Source organism: Sarcophilus harrisii, chromosome 2 (genome assembly GCF_902635505.1).
Source record: "Sarcophilus harrisii chromosome 2, mSarHar1.11, whole genome shotgun sequence".
Classification (NCBI taxonomy): domain Eukaryota; kingdom Metazoa; phylum Chordata; class Mammalia; order Dasyuromorphia; family Dasyuridae; genus Sarcophilus; species Sarcophilus harrisii.
The window spans coordinates 350,896,640-350,916,000 of NC_045427.1; the positions used below are offsets into that span (position 1 = coordinate 350,896,640).

Below are 19,361 nucleotides of genomic sequence, written 5' to 3' on the forward strand. Positions count from 1 at the left end.
GACAGGGATTGGGGGGAAGAGGATGACTTTTGTCTGATTTTGTCAGAGAGGAAAACTGTTGTTCTCCAAACCAAAAAGTAGCCCTTTGTCCTGGGAGGTGCAAGTACTGGTTTTCTTTGCTTTTATTTGTTTGTTCTCCTGAAGGCTCATTGCTAAGCCAATATACAAAAAAAGAGGGAGAGTGGGCAGGAGAACACTGACTACTGTTTCCAAGAATGTCTTAGTACTGTGTCTTTTGGGGGGAAAAAACCATCCCAATGTACTGGGGTTTTTCTAATTCCACACCATGTATCCATGTGAAATATGTCTTGGAACCGTTTAGTTAATGGGCATATTGGATTGAACATGACATCAAGTACTCTAAGAATTTCCCACTTCTTCCTCTTTTCACTTATCTTTACCTTCCCTAATAACATACAAACATAAAACATATAGCAGCCAGCTGCATGAACGTTTGCATATATGTCTGAAGACATAGGGACTGGAATCCTTACTAAATGTCTGAAACAAGGGGGATAATGGGGTGCCTCTTAATAGAATGTGCCAAGATGATTTTGATAAACTGTCAAAGTGAAGTCTTCCTTTGTTTCTTTTACAGTGGGACCTGGTCTGTGAGGATGACTGGAAAGCTCCATTAACTACCTCCTTATTTTTTGTGGGTGTGCTTGTCGGATCCTTTATTTCAGGACAGCTCTCAGACAAGTAAAGTATATCTACTCTTACCGGCTCTGAAGCAATTAGCTATCTCTCTTTGCTGCTCAGTTGTGCTCAGTGTGAAGTACTATCAAACAGCAGGGCTTGCTTGCATAGTCTGCCTCCAGTGAAGAAGTCGTTAACCTCTCCCATAGACTTCACTCTAAGCATCTTTTCTTCATTTTCCCATGACAAGAAACATTTTCAACCGAGACTCAAATGACAAAGGAAGAAGGAGTATGTTGAGTTGCTTCCTTAGGTCTGAGAGTTCTATTTTTAAAGTCTAGCTTTGTTATTGCTAGCAAGTTCCACTGTAAAGCTGGATAGATATCTAACCTCAGGAAGTTAAAAGTCCCCCATTTTCTCTTATTAATGAAAATCAAAATGTGTAAGGCCTGAACTATTCAAAGGGTTTGTTTATAAAAACCCAGTAAACAAGCAGCATTTTCTTTTGTCTGTATAGTCCCAAAATATCTGTGCCTGATTTTTATTCCTTCCCTTTTTTCTAGGAATTTGTGAGATCAGTGAGGGTAGGGGAATAAAGAGAGAAGATTACAAATATAGATAAAATGAAACAAAACCCTCTATCTTCAAGCGACGTCAGAACCTTGCTTATATTGCAGCCTCTGCATTCTCATTGCATATATCTAACTGACAAATGAGTAGGTCCTATTTATAAGAGATGTTACTTGTAGTCAGAGATTGGATAATTGGTATAATACTGATTAGTGCTAGAAATATTTTACCTCCATTATATTTCTTGTGCCTCTTCAGTATTTGCCATAAAGTAGTATTGTGAAGTGGGAATAAAAGTACCAGGAGTGATAATATGAAATAGATTTGAGAGAGCATAATAGTTCAATTGACACAAAGAAATTGTGTCATAGGCATCCATCATAAGTTACAAAGGTTTGCTGTTTTATTTTACATGATTAGCTACATGGGCTCAAACAAAAATGCCTAGGCAAGGCAATCATACTAAATGAGCAGTTTGCTTTTGGGGGACACAACTTCTTATAGCTAAGGGGAACAGAGGCAAGATTTAGGTAGTAAGGGGAGGAACTAGGGAAAGATGGAGAGAGGTCAGGGAAGGCTCAAGGAGGAACCAAATGGAACCCACTTGGCTCTTCAAGTCCCAGAACTGTCTAAAGATATGCTAATCAAGACAGTCTCAGCCATTGAATGAAAAAGTCAGATGAGCTCTAGCTTCTCATCATTCTCTACTTAACAAAACATTTAGGAAACTGACCTGGTTATAATTGATAAAGGAGCAAAATGGGCTCATTTTAGCAGTTCCTAAGTTTAAGGTTCACATCATTGGCCAAAGGTCATCTCTTATATGAAATCTTCCCACCCAGATCTTCTCTTCAAATCTTCTAGGTGCCCTTAACTGGAAAAAAAATTAGATTTAGAGAAGAATGGCTTTGAGTAATCATAGTCTTTCTGAAGTAAAGGATTTTTGGATCTTACAGGATGAGTATATGAAAAGCTCATCTTTATAGGAAGGGCTTCTGCTTGAAGGGCAACTAGATCTTAGAGTCTATAAAGTTATCAAAGGGATCAGGATGATAAGGCTATATTATGCTTCTACTATCATTCATTTCAATTATTTTCCTACTGACTATTTTGGGCTTTGAGATTGCTTTTCTGTGCAAGAAAAATTTTTTCCTTAGAAACAAAACATCCGTAGGTTGTGGAACAAAGGTAAAGTTAGTTGAAATTATATAAATATTTTGATATTGATGAGAGTTATAAGAGAAAGCTGTGAGTTTTTTCTAATGAAGATATTCTCTAGATTAACTTAGATGGCTTCTGAGATTTCCTCCAATTCCAAGATGCTATGAAAGCTAATATGTTTGTTTCTCACTAGAATTGGCTTCTTTTAAGGCATCATGCAAAGGTAAAGAAAGAAAAATTCGTGCAATCTTCTTTGAGCAAGATTAAGTGAAGAAATCAATTGAAGACAGTGACATTTTCTAAAATATGGAATGCCCATGTCTCAGCCATACCAATGGCTGTTACTAATCAACAGGATACTCCCTCCTGACTATGGGCAATGGATTTCCTGGCTTCAATTACACCAAGGCCCTGAAGTATCTAGGCAGAGGGCTAGGAGTATAGTTTTCATTTCAATCTCTAGGCTTGATGCAAAAAAGGTTAGGATGACAAACTGTTTCTAGCATCACAAGCCGAATCTGAACATGGAATGCATTTTCTTACAAAAACAGTATTGATATTTTAACTAGATTCTTGATTAAATAAATTTATATGGGCTGACCTGGGATCCCAGCACTTAGATCACTGTTTCTCTGGGAAAACACACTTCAAATGCCAAGCAACTTGCAAATTTTGAGAATACAACTAATTTATAAGTTAAGGAGTGGTATAGTACTGTGGAAAGAGTGTTAAATTTGGCGGCATAGTAATTGCCAAATCCCAGAACTACTATTTACTAACTACCTGTGTCATCTCTTTCTCCAGCATCCTATGTAAAATGAGGTGTTTCAATCAGATGATCTGTAAAGTCCTTTCTAGCTCTAGCTGATTCTAATTCTCTAGAATATCTTGTAAGTTGTTAGTAAAGGAGTTGGAAAACCCAGTCTAGTACCTTTAAGGACAGCAAATTTAATTATAATTTTGAATGAACACTTTGTTCATGCAGGTCAGTTTGTAAGTAAGCCAAAATGTAAGCCCTTTCTCTACAAAATAAATGATCCCAAATTTAAGAATGATTTAAATCTGCATTGGCAGAGATTTGAATCTATTATATATGTATATGTATATATGGGTATATGTGTGTGTATATATATATAGATAGATAGATATGAACAAATATATGTTCTATATATATTCTTAATGAAACAGTAAAAGGACAGAAGATATACTTTGATATTTTGTGTTGAATCTTCTTGAAACAAGTTGTAGGTATGTGTGTGAATTTTTCCAAAGCTTACTCTTCCTATAACCTAAAAGTTTATCTCTTTAGAATTGGATAAGCTAGGCTTTCAGTCAATTCAAGATTATCAGGCATTGTTTATCCAAGACAGTGGGTTCCCTGGACTACCTTCTCTTTTTTGCTTTTCAACATTTTTTTTTTGCTTCTTAGAATTTCTCCACTAGGAAGGATTAAGAAAGGGAAAAGAGATAAAAAGTAAACCAGTTTAGCTAGATAGATTGGGTTTAAGAGAAGAAAATGTTGTTCTTTTGACAAAAATTAAGAAAGTTTTGCTTTTTCCTTGCTGTCCCCAGGCTTTCATTTCTAAGGGATACTGAAAAGCTACAGGATTAGCTGTCATGTTAGCCCACTTTGGGCTGGTTCCAGGTGACAGTCTAGATCTTTTTTTGGCACTTCTTTTTTACCTGCTCTGTGAAGTGGAAGACAAAACTGGAAGTCATCCTATATACCTTTCAAATGAACAAATACTCAGTTTATAAAAACCATAATATTTTTAATCTAAACCCTTTCTCAGGTCTTTTCTAGCTAGTTCAGTCTAAAGTCCTTAATATTCTAGCCAGAAGAAATTAATCCTGCCCCTTAAGGTAGATTTCAAAATATCTGGCTTTGCCTAAATCCTAGGAATAAGTAAATGTGATTATGTGGTATTTTATAGAAGTTGCATCTAATATGTGGAGTAATGTGGACAAAAGGTACAAATGAACCAAGGATTGAGAAGATAGTGGTAATATTTTACAAAGGGAAGTATTTCTTCAGGACTACTAAAAGACTACCTCAAATTCCTGAGTATCCGTTTAGATTAAAAAAGACTACATGACCAGAAGTAAATTCCTTGGCAACCATTTTTGTTTGTGAAAGGGAGCTAGTTAAGCTTTAAATAGTAGAAAGGACCCTGGAATTGACATTGGAATTAGGAATTCTGGCTTTGAGTCCTAGTACTGCCATTTCCTACTGTGTAAATCTTACAAAATTAACTTCTTTGTACCTCAGGGTACAAATGGGGTCATTTCAACTGTCACATGGGGTAAAATCTATACTTCCTCATAAAGTTATGAGGAAAATGCTTTACAAACTGTAAAATGTCATGGAAGTGGGAGTTATTCATCAATTTGGAGTAGGAAAGACAATTGAGAAGTCCTAAAGATTTTCTTGAGGTTTCCTTTTCATTCTTTTATGTCGTTTCCAGCAGTCTGGCTTGACCACAACCAAAAACTGATTGCTAGTATTTGTCTTTTTTATTGAAAACAGCTATAATGAAAACCTTACAGAATTATGGAGGTATAGTGGCCATTCTGTAGAGATGCAGTCCCAAATCAGTGTCTTAGCTAAAGAGTATAATTTTGAGGATTGTCATTTCTCTGGCTGCTAAAATATTTCTGGTAACCAAAATCCTCCAAAAAAGGGATTTCAGATATAATTTTATGCTGTCCTCATTCCGTATCTCATCCCCTCACATTAAAGGGAAACTAGTGGAGGGAATGTAATGATTTTGCCTCAAACTGCACATGAATTCCAGATCTTCTGAACTTACGAAGAAAATTCTATTTTTTTCTTTGAAGGTTACAAAGCTATGGGTGAGGGCCTGGAGAATTTAAAAATTTAAAACTCTATTTTCTTCATTAGTGCCAATCAAAAGTAAGGGTTCCTAAGGAAGAAAAAAGTAAAGCTTTGAGAAATAAAATGAGAAGATGGCATTTGAGAATAAGATTCAGTTTTCTGCACTGTGGTTTGAAGCATAGGAATGATGGAATCTTGACCAATGAATCTGCTGAAAGTTAATTTTAAAAATGTATTTGCTTAAAGATTTGTGAATCTGTTGTGGAGGACTTCAAATGGAGAAAGGAAAAACAATTTACCTACATCCATTTCCTCCAGCCAGATTCCTAAGGAAGACAATTAACAATGGAAAGGATTGATAACTCACAATGGACAACATATAGAAAAGAGAGACTATAATTTAGAAAATCAAAACTCTAAATATATACTCAAAAGATTACAAGTGAAAATATAAATTAGAGAGCAAAAATCAAGAAAATATAGTCAATATCATAGTAATTTGGGGAATATATTAAGACTTGTTGGGATGTTGATTGCAATATGGTTCAGATTAAAAGTGAGATGAAATAGCATTATTAAGAAGGTATTCCCATGTGCGAAACTGCAGGAGGTATAGTACAGAACATTTGAGTGAGAATCAGTGCAGGAAGAAATAAAAATAATATAGTTGGAAGTAAATGACAGATTTCTCATCCAAACAAATTCAGGATAAATTTGTGGCATAGTAGGTTGCTTGGGGTCACGTCTGCTAAATCAGAACATCTAATAAATTCTTAACTCATCTTATGAGAAAATGGTGATATTAGAGGAACAAAGATACCTCTTCAACTCTCCTTAACACTTCATGGGGCTTATAAATGTTCCAGTTTAATTAGAAATAAGAATAGCTTCTATGATCCTCTCCCCTGCCCTGGAATAATACATAGAAGGACCTTTGGAATCCTGAAGTACTCCATTAGCTCTTAGTAGGAGAAAGAACAGGAGGAAGGCCCGTTAGGCATGAAGGTGATATAATAGATAGAGCCCCAGAATCAGAGTCAGGAGGATCTAAGTCCAATCTAGCTAGCCTCAAACACTAGCTTTGTGACCTTGTACACGTACTTAACTTCTGTCTGCCTCAATTTCATCATCTGTAAAATGGAGATAATAATAGCACTTACCTCTCAAGAGCTGTGAGGATCAAAGAAATAAATATCTGAAAATTAAACTGGTCCAGATAGAAAACAATTCAGTAAGGGACAAAATTTACAACACAATCAAAAGATTGGAGGAGGGAAAACAAAATAAAATCTAATAAATTATGTATCTAAAAAACCCCGGAATACTTGTAAAACACTACAGTACCTGGCACATAGGAAGTGCTTAATAATTGCCTTAAAAAAAAAACCTGATTGGGGGAGGGGAGAGGAAGGGCCTGGTGCTTTGGGGCAAGAAAGAGCCCCTAGGTCAAGAGGAGTCAGGTAATGATCCCAGTATCATTGAAGGAAATGCCTAGTCTTGGATATCATATTCAGCACCAGGAATATCCATGCCATTCAGTGGCAGGACTTGGACCAAATACAGAACCCCTTACCTAGATATTGAAATTGAGATGGTCAAATAAAGCAAACTCCAAATGCTATGAGGAAATACCTTTTTTAAGAAATGCCCAAGGAAGGGTCTTCCTTTGAGGAAAACAGCTACCCTACAAAAAATACAAACCAAACCTCAAAAAATATGTCCAGGATGAAAACAAAATTACAAAGATTAATGAAATAGTTGGAAGAAATTAAATGAGATACAAAATAGACTAGCCAGAGGAAAGAGAATGGAAATGAGAACTGTTGTCTTAGAACAGATGGTGGAAAAACTCACTCAAGAAATAAAGGCCCTGAGAATGAACATGGACCAGATAGAAAACTGCCATTCAATAAGAAAAGAAATATTACAATAAAATCAAAAGATTGGAGAAAAAAGAAAATCAAATAAATTATATATTTTTTAAAAACTTGTCTGGAAAACAGATAAAGTAGTTAAAAAACTATAGCCAAAAATAGCCTGGACACCAACTTTCAAGAAAATGAAAACTCCCCAGAACCAGAAAGCAACCTGAAAAAAACTTACTGGTCTCCTACGAGAGACTCCCAAACAAAACTTTTAGGAATATCATAATCAAAATCCAGAACTCCCAGGTCAAAGAAAAAGTCCTACAAGCATCTAGAAAAAAAGAAATTGAGTACCAAGGTGGGACAGACAGGGTCATTATAAGATTTGGAAGAAGAAACTTGAATATGCAATTTCAAAAGGCAAAAGATAAAAACATACAATCAAGATTAATTTATCTATCAAAACTATGTATAATCCTTCAGGAAGAAAAGAAAATTGCTCTTTAATTGAATAGATTTCTAAAAATTCCTGACTAAACAGAACTGAATAGATACTTTGAAATAGAAATTCAGGCTCCAAGAGAAACCCAGAAAAGTACACATATTTAACTAGAATGGAATAGGTAGGAAAGAATTGTTAGCCTATTAATAGGAAAAAAAATGGCTTCTCAGAGCCTAATATCTTTAAGGATCATAAAGAATTGTCAAAAGGAAAAGAAGGCTGTGGATGGAATTTTTTTCTGTTTTGATGGTTTCAGGAAAAAAAGACAAAAATCAAAAGAATAAGAAACTATTCTGGAGAAGAACCAAAGGGAAGGGAAGGGAAGTCACTATCGCATAATAAAAGTACATAAGATGAAGATTATATAATCATGGAAAAAGGGGTGGTGGAAAAGGTATCACATGAACATCAATTTCATCTGAACCCAGATAAAGATAAAAAACAATTACATACCACACACAAAGAGACTTTCTGTACAGAAAAACATTAAAGTCAAAAGGCAAATTGGAAAGAACAGGAGCAAGGGAGAGGATGACAAAAGAGTGTATGAAGAAGGAAAGTGAATAATCATAAGCAAAACCTTTCACTTTGTAGAGAGTAACTTGGAATCAGGGTCAGGACCAGGGGAAGAGAAGAGCCCTGTCTGTTTTACACATGAATCACAAGTGTTAGGCAAACTCATTCTCTTTTACCACCTTCTTATTTGTAAAGAGGAGGACAGGAATAGACAGAGGAGACAATAGAAGAGAACAGGATGAAAAAAATTACATATTTAACAATTATAATTGTGAGTGTGAATGGGATGGATGAATCCATCCATAAAACAGAAGACAGGTAAATGGTATAGAAAACAGGATATTAAAATATGTAAGATTTGGAAAATTTTATATTTAAAAGGACCTTAGAAACTATAAAATATTTGGGTGTCTAGCAAGAAACAACCAGAAATTATAATCTATAACTAAAATCTATAAAGCTCTTTATAGAAATAAGAATAAATGGACAAACATTTGTTTCATGGGCAGCTGAACTAATATAATAAAAACAACAAGAATAGCTAAAATAATTTCCTTTTTTAATGCCATGTTAAAATAACAGAAAAATTCATATGGAGGAACAAAAAATCAGTCATCTCAAAGGCAATAGTGAAAAAAGATAGGAAAGAAGCTGAGAGAATTATCCACAGTTTATAGTTTGTAGCAATAGTAATTAAAACAATTTGGTTGCTGTACTGATTGATCAATGGATTAGATAAACATACAGAAGTAATTGAACACAAAAGCATATTGTTCATATTGTTTTTTAAACCCATTTATTAGGGTAAGGACTTACCATTTAACAAAAAATTAGGAAAACTGGACAACAGTTTGACAGAAATTAGATTTATATCAAAACCTCATACTATATGCCAAGATAAACTCTAAATGGAAACATGACCAAAAAAAATGACTTATGTTGAAAGAGGAAAGGCCGCCTACTCTGTTTACTGCTTTCTATATTGTTCCAGTCATTCTAAAAAGCAATTTGGAACTATGCCCAAAAGAATAATTAAACTCTGCATACCCTCTATGCTTTTTTTAAAAAATCAAAGAAAATAGAAAAGGACTTACACATGCAAAAGTATTCATAGCATTCTTTTTATAGTAGCCTTGAACTAGGAACTAAGAGATTATCCTTCTATTGGAAAAAGTCTAAACAAATTATGGTATATGAATGTACTGGAAAATTATTGTGCCATAAGAAATGAAAAAAGGATAGTTTCTGAGGAAATAAGGAAGACCTCTATGAACTGGTACATGGTAAAATTAGTAGAACTAAAATAATATATATAATTATATAATGACAACATTGTGGAAAAAAACAACTTTTGAAAGATATTAGAACTCAGTCAGTGCAATGACAGCTATTAATCCAGAGAATTGAAAATGAAACATTCCATTTACCTCCTGCCAGAGAGATAATGAATTTAAAATATAAAGAGAGACAATTATTTTCAAGCATCACCAATGTGGAAATTTATGTTGCAGTTCTATGCAAATGAGGGTTTTGTATTTTTCAGAGTAGAGTTTTGGGGGATTTTTATTCAATAAAGGAACTAATAGGAAGAACAGATTATATGTACATAAAAATAGATAATATTTAGAAAGGGGTAAATGATTAAGGGAAATTATAGACAATTCTTAGTAGGAGAAAATGGTATTAGAAAGGATGAGAATTTTGGAAAAAAGTGACCATGTCATCTTATAGTGTATGATAGATAAGGAAGGGAAGCTGAAATATTATGATATGTATCCTAGAGCAAACGGAGAGAAGATGAAATATATATGCGTATGTGTATGTGTGAATATGTGTGTGTAATGTATTTAGGTATTCTGAAACCAATGCAGGTGTTCATAACATTTAAAGACTAACACAGATTTTTAAAGACATACAGAAGATAGGAGCAAGAATATAGTGTTAGAGGCATTACAACTGTTAAAAGAATGTTTAAAAAGTGAAAAGGCTTTTTTAAAGCTTACTGGAGGCAAGGAAGAATAAAGAAGGGATAGGATTACTATTTAGGGGTGTTGGGATAATGATGATGGATAACAACTGTTCAACTCTTAATCTGCTTCTGTTTCTACTAAGGAAAGCAATCTTCAGCTTATTTGTGTGAATGGGATAGATTCATCCATAAAACAAGATAGGTAAATGGTATAGAAAACAGAATATGAAAATATGTGAGATTTGGACAAATGTATATTCAAAATAACCATAAAGGCTATAAAAACTTGGGGTGTCTACCAAGAAACAACCAGTAATTATAATCCATAACAATAACTATAAAACACTTTTTATAGAAATAATAATAAATGAACAAATATTTGTTTTATGGGCAGTCAGCTGCCTATATATTAGCCCAGGCTGATATAATAAAAATTATAAGAATAGCCAAAACAGAAAAATAACTGACAGGAAAATGAAACCCTAAATAGTAAAGAGAAGGTAGGGAACACCTAGCTACCTTCAGTGTTCAAGTCACAAAGTATGAATGAATTTTGGAATTTCATTCCAAAATACTCAAGGAATTGGCAAGCCTCCAATTCTCCAATTCTAACTGAGGCAGTTAGAATAACAGCAGAAATCAGTAGAAATGCCCTAAGGATAGGAGATTGATTCATGTACAAATTATTGAAGAAGGGAAAAGGATGAATAAAATCTACAATAAGTCTTAAAACTGATTATACCCTTTGAACAAGCTGTTACTGAGACTTTATTGTAAATGTTTCTTTCATTAAAAAGGACCCAGAGATAAAATATATATATATATATATATATATATATATATATATATATATATATTCATGGCCTCTTCATTTCCATTAGTGGAAAAATTGGAAACATCCTATAGATCTAATCCCTGGAGAATGAGGCAACTCATGGATCTCATGGTACCATAAAATTTTAACTATAGAGAATACATAGAAATTTGGAATGACTCATATGAAGTGAGAGAAAACAAGATTAGCAGAAGGAGAATAGCAAGCACCAGGCTCCGAATTCTTCACAGTAACTGTGATCTCATCAATGTAGGTACTACTTTCCACCGGTCTGGATTTGCAACACACCAGGCCTTCAATTTAAGATACCTGTTTTAGTGCCTCCAGTGCTAGTAATGATACAAAGAAACAAACTAAACAGCTCCTGCCTTCAAGAAGCTTGTATTCTATGAGGGAAATATTAAAAATACACAGATAAGGAATTTGAAAAGGTAAATGCATTAACAAGGAACATGTGGATGGGTGGATGGGTGGGATTTAAAGTAGGATCTAGTCATTAAACTTTCTCTTGAAGGAAGAAGCTAGGGATTCTAAGAGACAGAGGTCAGGAGAAATATATTACCAGCAAGGATAAAGGATGAAGTGAGGGGGATGGAAACAGCATGGAGATAAGAGATAGCATATCAAGTTTAGAGAAGAACCAGTAAGGCTGTTCAGTTAGAACACAGGGGAGTGAAGGAGAATGATTTGAAATGAGGCTGGTGTGAAGATTTTAAATGCCAACCTTAAGACTTTGCATTTTATCCTGAAATCAAATTGCCCCTGAAGATTTCTGAGCAGGGGAGTGACAAATTTGGGCCTTTGCCTCAAGATTATTCAGCAACTAAATGGTGGATGGATTAGAGAGGGAGAAACTTGCAGAGAGAAGGATTAGGAAGCTGTTGTAAATTAGTCCAGGCATGAGGTGACAAGGTGCACTAGAATAACAGCTGTGTGGCAGAGAGGGTTGGATATGAGAAATGATGTAGGGGAAAATAGATACTGTCTCCCCCCCCCCCCCCAGAGGAGTTCCGTAACTAGGTTGATGCTCCCTAATGTTCCCGTTCTCTGGTCTCCTTAAATCCCATTACTCCTTTATTCTACTTCAGCCACACGTGGGTGTAGTCATACCCTCAATTGCTATTCCCTACCTAAGGGTTCTACTTCAACCAGAAACTCTTACATTTTTCTACCTGAACAAACATGACATTTTATCATTTCGCTTCTCCTTGTGCCTTAACTTTCCCAAACCTATTCTTTTCCCTCATTGTGGTATTAGATCCTTCCACCTCTCAATACTTTGTCAGGCCATTACCCTGGCCATTTTCACTTTTTTTCTTCCCGGTCCTGACCTTCTGGTTAATTATTTCAAGTTCACAACTTTTTTTTATCAACTCTAAAATCACTTGCCCTTTTGTCTTATGGCCATTTTTCTCTTGCCAAATCCTATTTGTCAAATATTTCCATCATCCATCTCTTCTATTTCTAATTTCATGCTGCTGAACCAAACTGGATGAAATCACACAAACATTATAAATTCATGTCATCCAATTTCAACTGGATCCTCACTATAGCAAAGCAATCTTTTTATTTTTCCTTAACTGATTCCCTATCTCATTTCCCACAAAAGCTTTTTTTGAGGCAGCTGATAACACAATGACTAATGTATTAGACATGGAGTCAAGAAAATCTGATTTCCAATCTGGACTCTGACATGTACTAGCTATATGACCCTAAGCAAGTTACTTAATCTTGATTTGCTTCAGTTTCTTCAGATTAAAATGGATATAATAATATATAATATATATTTCAAAATATATATAATATATATTTTAATATAATATGTGTACACACATACACAGACACAGTAGAGCTCCTTCATTGAGAAAACAAATCATTTACTGTAAAACTCTTCTTGGCTTTTCATCTCAAAATTCCTTGACATCATCCCCTACTCTCTCCTCCTTTGCTTCAAGCTCTAATGAGGTAGCCCTTTCCCTTGCCAAGACAAACTCTTCAGCATGTACCCTTGATCGTATTCCCTCCCTTCTTCTTCAGCAGATTGAAACTTCAGTAATGCCTTCTCTCTCTTAATATTCAACCTCTCCCTATTTCCTGGTTTAATCAGTGAGTTTTTTAGATGATACAAAACTATCAGGGACAGATTGCTAAGATGCTGGATGACAGAGACAAGATGTAAAGATCTCAGCAGGTCAGAACAATGGACTATGTAAAATTTGATGATTTTGAATATGTATGAATATAAAGTCTTACACTTGGATGCAACAATAGAGAGAACAGATGTGGTTAGACAATAGTTATGTGGGAAAAAAATACTACCAGGTTTTAGTGTACTATAAGCAAGTTTAGGATGAGTTAGTATGAAATTGCAGCCAAAACATTAATGTCACCTACGGCCAAGCTTGGGAAATTTCTCACCCATCCATTAGCAGAAAGTGGTAAAACCAGATCACCTGGCATTTCTGCTTCCAAATTCTGCTTTCCCATGGCTTTAAGGAAGGGCCTCATCCCCATAGAACAAGTCTCCACTTCCTTTCTATAGGTGTGTTGTTCTCATGTCATTCCCTTGTCAATGTACTTTCTCTCTTTCTCTAAGGTTTGGCCGGAAGAATGTTCTCTTTGTGACGATGGGAATGCAGACGGGATTTAGTTTCCTACAAATCTTCTCCACAAGCTATGAGATGTTCTCAGTGCTATTTGTCCTTGTGGGCATGGGACAGATATCTAACTATGTGGCTGCTTTTGTTCTTGGTATGACAATCTCAGCTAAGCTAAGTACCTGTTGTATATCACATTCTCATCCCATTTTTTATATTTCCCATAATATCCCTAATGCCCTCACCTATGGGTTCATTCCTGACTAGGAGGTTTTAGTGACTCCAGTTTGCAAACATCAAAAAAACAGACACTTTTTTAAGTGTCTACTATATGCCAGACACTGCGCTAAGTGCTGGGAATAAAAAAAGAAGCAAAATGGAAATCAATGATTATTTTATCCAAGATGAGTTAACAGAAGAGCCAAAATTAGAGTTGTTTTCTAACCCTCTGAGCTCCACTGCTGCCTTGATCTCAAAAGCAATTGGATATCTACATTCTTTTCTTGTTGAGCCTTTTAAAACAGAGATGTAGTAAAACTCTAGCCAATAAAGCAGTTTTCTTGGAACTTAATGTAACCTGTGGAAGATGAATGTTGTTTCATCTTTGGGATTGCATGAATCAAGGGGCACTGTTTTCCAAGAAGAAGGTTGTGATCAGTGATCTTATTAAGACAGAAATTGCTCCCTCCCAGAGAAAAACAGAAACAACTTAAAAGAAAATGTTTATTGGAAAGGGTTTTTATTAATATGGCTATAATTCCTATCTAGTTATTTAATTAAAATTATAAGCAGGGTCAGAGAAGACTAGCCAGATGCATAGAAAGGCTTTTGGCTTCTGATATATTATCTGTCTAGAAAATCAAAAATTGCTGAAGCCAGATCTCCTTTCCTCTCCAAAGCTTTTGTCTCTGGACCTTGGACTCCAGGGTTTCTGGCCTTTAGATTACTTTGGTTTATTCAGTTTCAAGGGAATTATTTTCTCTTCAGACTTAATCAACAGAATTCCCTTTTGGTTTGATTTCATTATCACTACCTCTCAGTCTTCTCTGGGGACATTTTTACTTTTCCCTTCATTGGAATTTAATATTGACTACTAAGAAACACATACCTTATACATTATAACATCATTAGGACTCTGCTTTGTTCCATTGTCTTCAGGCTAATATGAGGAGAAAGTGAGAGATATGAGTGAGCAAGCAGCAGTCTCATGCCCCTATTGTGGAATTGTTAATGCAGTTCCTGCCTCATCCTTGAGGTTTGTTAGCTCATCTGAATTTCAGTCTCTGAAATAAAAACAATATCTCACTATTGCTATAAACATTCAATAAGGCAAGTTACAATGCTAATATGTCCCTCTTTTTTTAACGTAATGTATGTCCCTCTTTTTTTTTTTTTAAAGGAACAGAAATTCTGGGCAAATCAGTTCGAATAATATTCTCCACCTTGGGAGTTTGCATATTTTATGCAATTGGCTATATGCTCCTGCCTCTGTTTGCTTATTTCATCCGAGGATGGAGGATGTTACTGCTGGCCCTAACCCTGCCAGGGTTGCTGTGTGTTCCTCTATGGTGGTGAGTATGACCTCATTCATAGAGACAATTATTGTAACTGATTGAATGTGGCCATAAAGCTAATGTGTTCTGTAGTTTGATCCCAAAAAGAAAGAAGAAGGGAAGAAATTCGTTACATCCTAATCATAGCTTCCAAGAACAGGAAGCCAGTGATTTTTCAAGTTTTTTGAAAGAAATTATTTCTGAGTCCCACAAAATTTTTTTTAAAAATCAACAAATTAATGCACAAGCCTAATCTTGGAGCTACAGTCACAAAAGAAGGAAAAAAGCATAGTCTCCTGTCTACAGGAATTCTGAGTCTATTTGAGGAGAAAAAAATACTTAGCACACAATATTAAGTGCTAGAGTGTAGTTAAGAATCTTTTAATGCTAAATATATGAGAACACTGAAGTTAGAATAATCAGAGAATTCTTTTTTTGGAGATGTGGGACTTTGGACTCTAAAGGACAGATAGAATTTGGATGTACTGAGGCAGGAGGACATCCTAAGTAAGAATAAAATTATTGCAAAAGTATAGATAGATACAGAAATAGATCATGGCATGAGGAAGGTTCAACGAGAAGACTTGGCCTAGGAGAAAGTATACATAGTGAGGGCAGTAGGAAATTATTTTGAATGATAGGCAGTGAAGTTTAAATTTTACATGGTAGAAATTGGGGATTACATGATTTGAGATTTGGGTTTTGAGGTTTTGTTTTGTTTTTGAAAGATGAGCTTGTCTGCAATATGCAGAAACCTGGACTAGGGTAATGGGAGAATGAGAGATGTTCAAGAAACACTTCTAAATTTCCCATTCATATTCCAAAGGAACCTGTCTACATTACAAACCCATTCCTGCCACACCTCTTGTTAATGAAATGCCTGATTGAGACACAATCTAAAAAAATTAATTTCCCTATTTCCTTTCATTGTCCACAAGATGGCACCATGGTTTTTATGGTGCACTGCTTTGGAATCAGAATCATTGTAATTTTATGAATTGTTACTTTTGATTTACCCACACCAAAAAAAGGAGTTGGGGGGGGGGGGCGCAAATTACCAAGCAATCTTCATGGTTATTTTTTATCGTGGCCTGGCACCTTTGAGTAGGAAAAACTCAACTTAGAATATGCGTTCATGTTTGGTTTTCTAAATATAGGTGATAGAACTTCTGCCTCAACCTTGTCCATCAGGATACCCTGTCTGTTTTCCCTGTAACATCCTGGTAGTGCTTACTTTGTCATTGTCATGTAGTTTAGATTAAACAGGCTTATCAAACTTGCTGTTGCAGGGTCATTCCTGAGTCTCCCAGATGGCTACTGTCTCAGGGAAGGTTAAAAGAGGCAGAGGTCATCATCCAAAAGGCTGCAAAAATCAATGGGATCGTTGGGCCATCAATAATATTTGATCCTCTGGAGGTAAGTGCCAAGAGAGAGATGACAAATTAGACATAAATTTATATCAAGAGACCATCTATTTGTGAGTATGTTACATGCTAACAGTATTCTCTGTCCTTGGCAGTGGGAGCAGAGTAGTTTCAGCTGAAGGAGCCTCAGGTGTCAGTAGATGTCAGTTTCTTATTCTTGAGCATAAATTTAGGATCTTTAATCTTAAGGATAAATTAAGGCTTTATTGGCAAAATTTTAGATCAAGCCTTGATTTATATTTGCTACTACCTGTTGAAGAAGCAGGTACTGTTCAAGCATGGAATTCTTAGTCTAGCCACTCAGTCAATCAAAAAAATATGTAGAATTAGATTAAGGAGAAGGAGCCACCAGTCAAGCTTTGCTCCTTTTAGATTAATGTTATTTTTTTTCCCTCAAAGTAGAAAGCTGAAACTCCCTATAAATCAACTATTATTCATTAGGTTATTGATAACCCTTTATTAGTAATAAGTATTAAATAAGTATCTAACATTAGCATTTTGCACCATTTTTATTTATTTGAATTTCTTACTGCTTCAAAATAGTTAATTGAGACAGTAAATAGAAAGCTGGACTTGGAATCATTAAGATTTGGGTTCAAATCAGTTCTGTGACCCTGGCAAGTTACTTAATCTCTCAGAGTTTCACTTTACTCACTAATAATGGTACTTACTTCATAGTACCTAATTTCATAGGGTTGTTGTGTGAATCAAGTGAAGGAAGATTAACCTCCACTCCTAATTGCAAAACTTTTTCTTTCATGCCCTCTCAAATCCCACTTTTCCCAGCTTTTCAGCTTTCTTTTATTTATTATCTTCTCCTGTAAGAATATTAGCTCCCAAGGGGCAGCTAGGTGGCACAATGGATAGAGCACCAGCCCTGAAGTCAGGAGGACCTGAGTTTAAATCTGGCCTCAAACACTTAACACTTCCCATTTGTGTGACCCTGGGCAAGTTACTTAGCCCCAATTGCCTTAGCAAAAAAAAAAAAATTATAGGTGACAGGTCTCTGAAATAATAACATCTTCATTTATATGTTTGTTTTTAAGATACTTTTTAAGTTGACAAACATTTAATATTGAAGATACAAATATAAGCAAACAGTACCTGATATCAAGGAGCTCATATTCTTTATTACTCTTATTTTTTGCAAGGCAATTAGGATTAAGTGACCTGCTTAATATATATGTAGATAATATTTTAGAGATTTTGCTTGTATTTATATCTTCAGTATTAAATATTTGTCAACTTAAAAAGTGCTTTAAAAACCCAACAATATATAAATGTAGATATTATTGTTTTAGAGATTTTGCTTGTATTGGTATCTTAAAAAGTACTTTAAAAACAAAGTGATATGTAAATGTAGATGTTATTATTTCAGAGACCTGTCACCTATAATTTGGAGTTTTTTTGTTTTTTTTTCCTCTGAGGCAATTGGAATTAAGTGATTTGCCCAGGGTCACACAGCTAGGAAATGTTAAGTGTCTGAGGGCAAATTTGAACTCAGATCCTCCTGACTCCAGGGCTAATGCTCTATCTACTGCACCACTTAGCTGCCCCTATAATTTTTTAACATATATAAACCTAAAAGAACCATAAACAAATTTGGAATTTGAATTTGTGGGCAGAAGAGTTACTTGTGGGCATCACCTCATAGGGATAAGTGGGCAATTTGCTACATGTATCTGAATCCTGAAATTTGTGACACAGGAACCCTGTAGAAGGCTATTTACTTTTGTTCTCACTTCCCTCTACCTTTTTTTGACTCAAAGCTATAGAAACTATACTCTCCCTTGGTCCTACCATCAACCAGAAAAGGCCAGGAATGTTTGTTGCTAAGCTCTGCCGTGGCTGGACCTATGGCAAGCTCCCAGAAACATAGATTTGGGAAATCAAGTTTGCAGACTGGGTCCTGGGAATTCTCCAGGGAAAGAGTAGTGGTTCTGATAGCAAAAACGTGAAGGATGGCACAGTTAGATATTCTCATTTTTATCACATTCAAAATCCAAGTCTGTTGTGATTTTTGAAGAGATCCAAGAGGAAAAATGCACTCCATTTCATGCAGGAGCTCTGGCAACTTCAATAGACTCATAGGATCATAGATTTAGATCTAGAAGGGCCTTTAGAAGGTTACTTAATGTTTCAGAGCATAAAAGTGCTTTTACCTAGCTACCAGCCTTCTCACAAACTATTCCCAGAACTCTGGGTCCGATCCCTCCCCCTTACAATGACTTATGCCTTCCCCCTTTCCTTTCCTCCCTGGAGAAGGCCCACAACTAAATACTTCCTGACCCTTTAACCTAGATATCCTGGCGCTGCAGTAGGAGGGAGGCTTGGAAACACTCACTGATAGCCCCTGATAAATGTAAGAGGAAGGAAGCATGGTCACAGAAATATGTTCAACCAAGGTTCATTTTAGGTGAACCAGAATGTTTGAAGGAAAAAAAAAATGAGACTACCATCTATCCCTCTCCAAAAGAAGACTGCTTTGAGAAAAAAGCTGTTTCAGTGAATCCCATTAAGTTACAAACTGACCTTTTATTGAACTGCTAGCTTGGGGGAAAATCCACCACTCAGAGTCAGGTTTACTTAAGTAGAAACATCAGAATGTTTAGACATGAGCTTGATTAATGGCTAAGGCTGCACCAAGTTTGACAGGAAGTGACTCTGGGTGAAGCTTGGGTCAGTTCTCCTGTTTTTCTTTCCAAATTCTCTTTTCCCTAGGACCAGTTCTATAAACATACAGTGTGAGAACAAATAACAGAAATGCTTCCAAGCAAACAGGCTGGTTTGGGTACAGTTCAAATATCTATTGAATACCTATCAGATGCAAACTCCTGGGCTAGAGACTAATAAGGAAAATGGCTTGTTGTTGTTTGTTTGAAAATCTTTGTTGT

General features: G+C 35.5%; 1 protein-coding gene across 3 annotated transcripts in view; it reads left to right on the forward strand.

The window, feature by feature from the left end:
* LOC100914422 (solute carrier family 22 member 5) overlaps positions 1–19,361 on the forward strand; it is a 70,834-nt gene that overhangs the window by 26,758 nt on the left and 24,715 nt on the right. For all 3 annotated transcript variants that reach the window (XM_031953100.1, XM_031953101.1, XM_023503864.2), the window contains exons 2-5: positions 599–702; positions 13,490–13,644; positions 14,890–15,061; positions 16,333–16,459. In XM_031953100.1, coding sequence (XP_031808960.1) covers positions 599–702; positions 13,490–13,644; positions 14,890–15,061; positions 16,333–16,459 — 558 coding nt within the window. The remainder of the gene's footprint in view (positions 1–598; positions 703–13,489; positions 13,645–14,889; positions 15,062–16,332; positions 16,460–19,361) is intronic.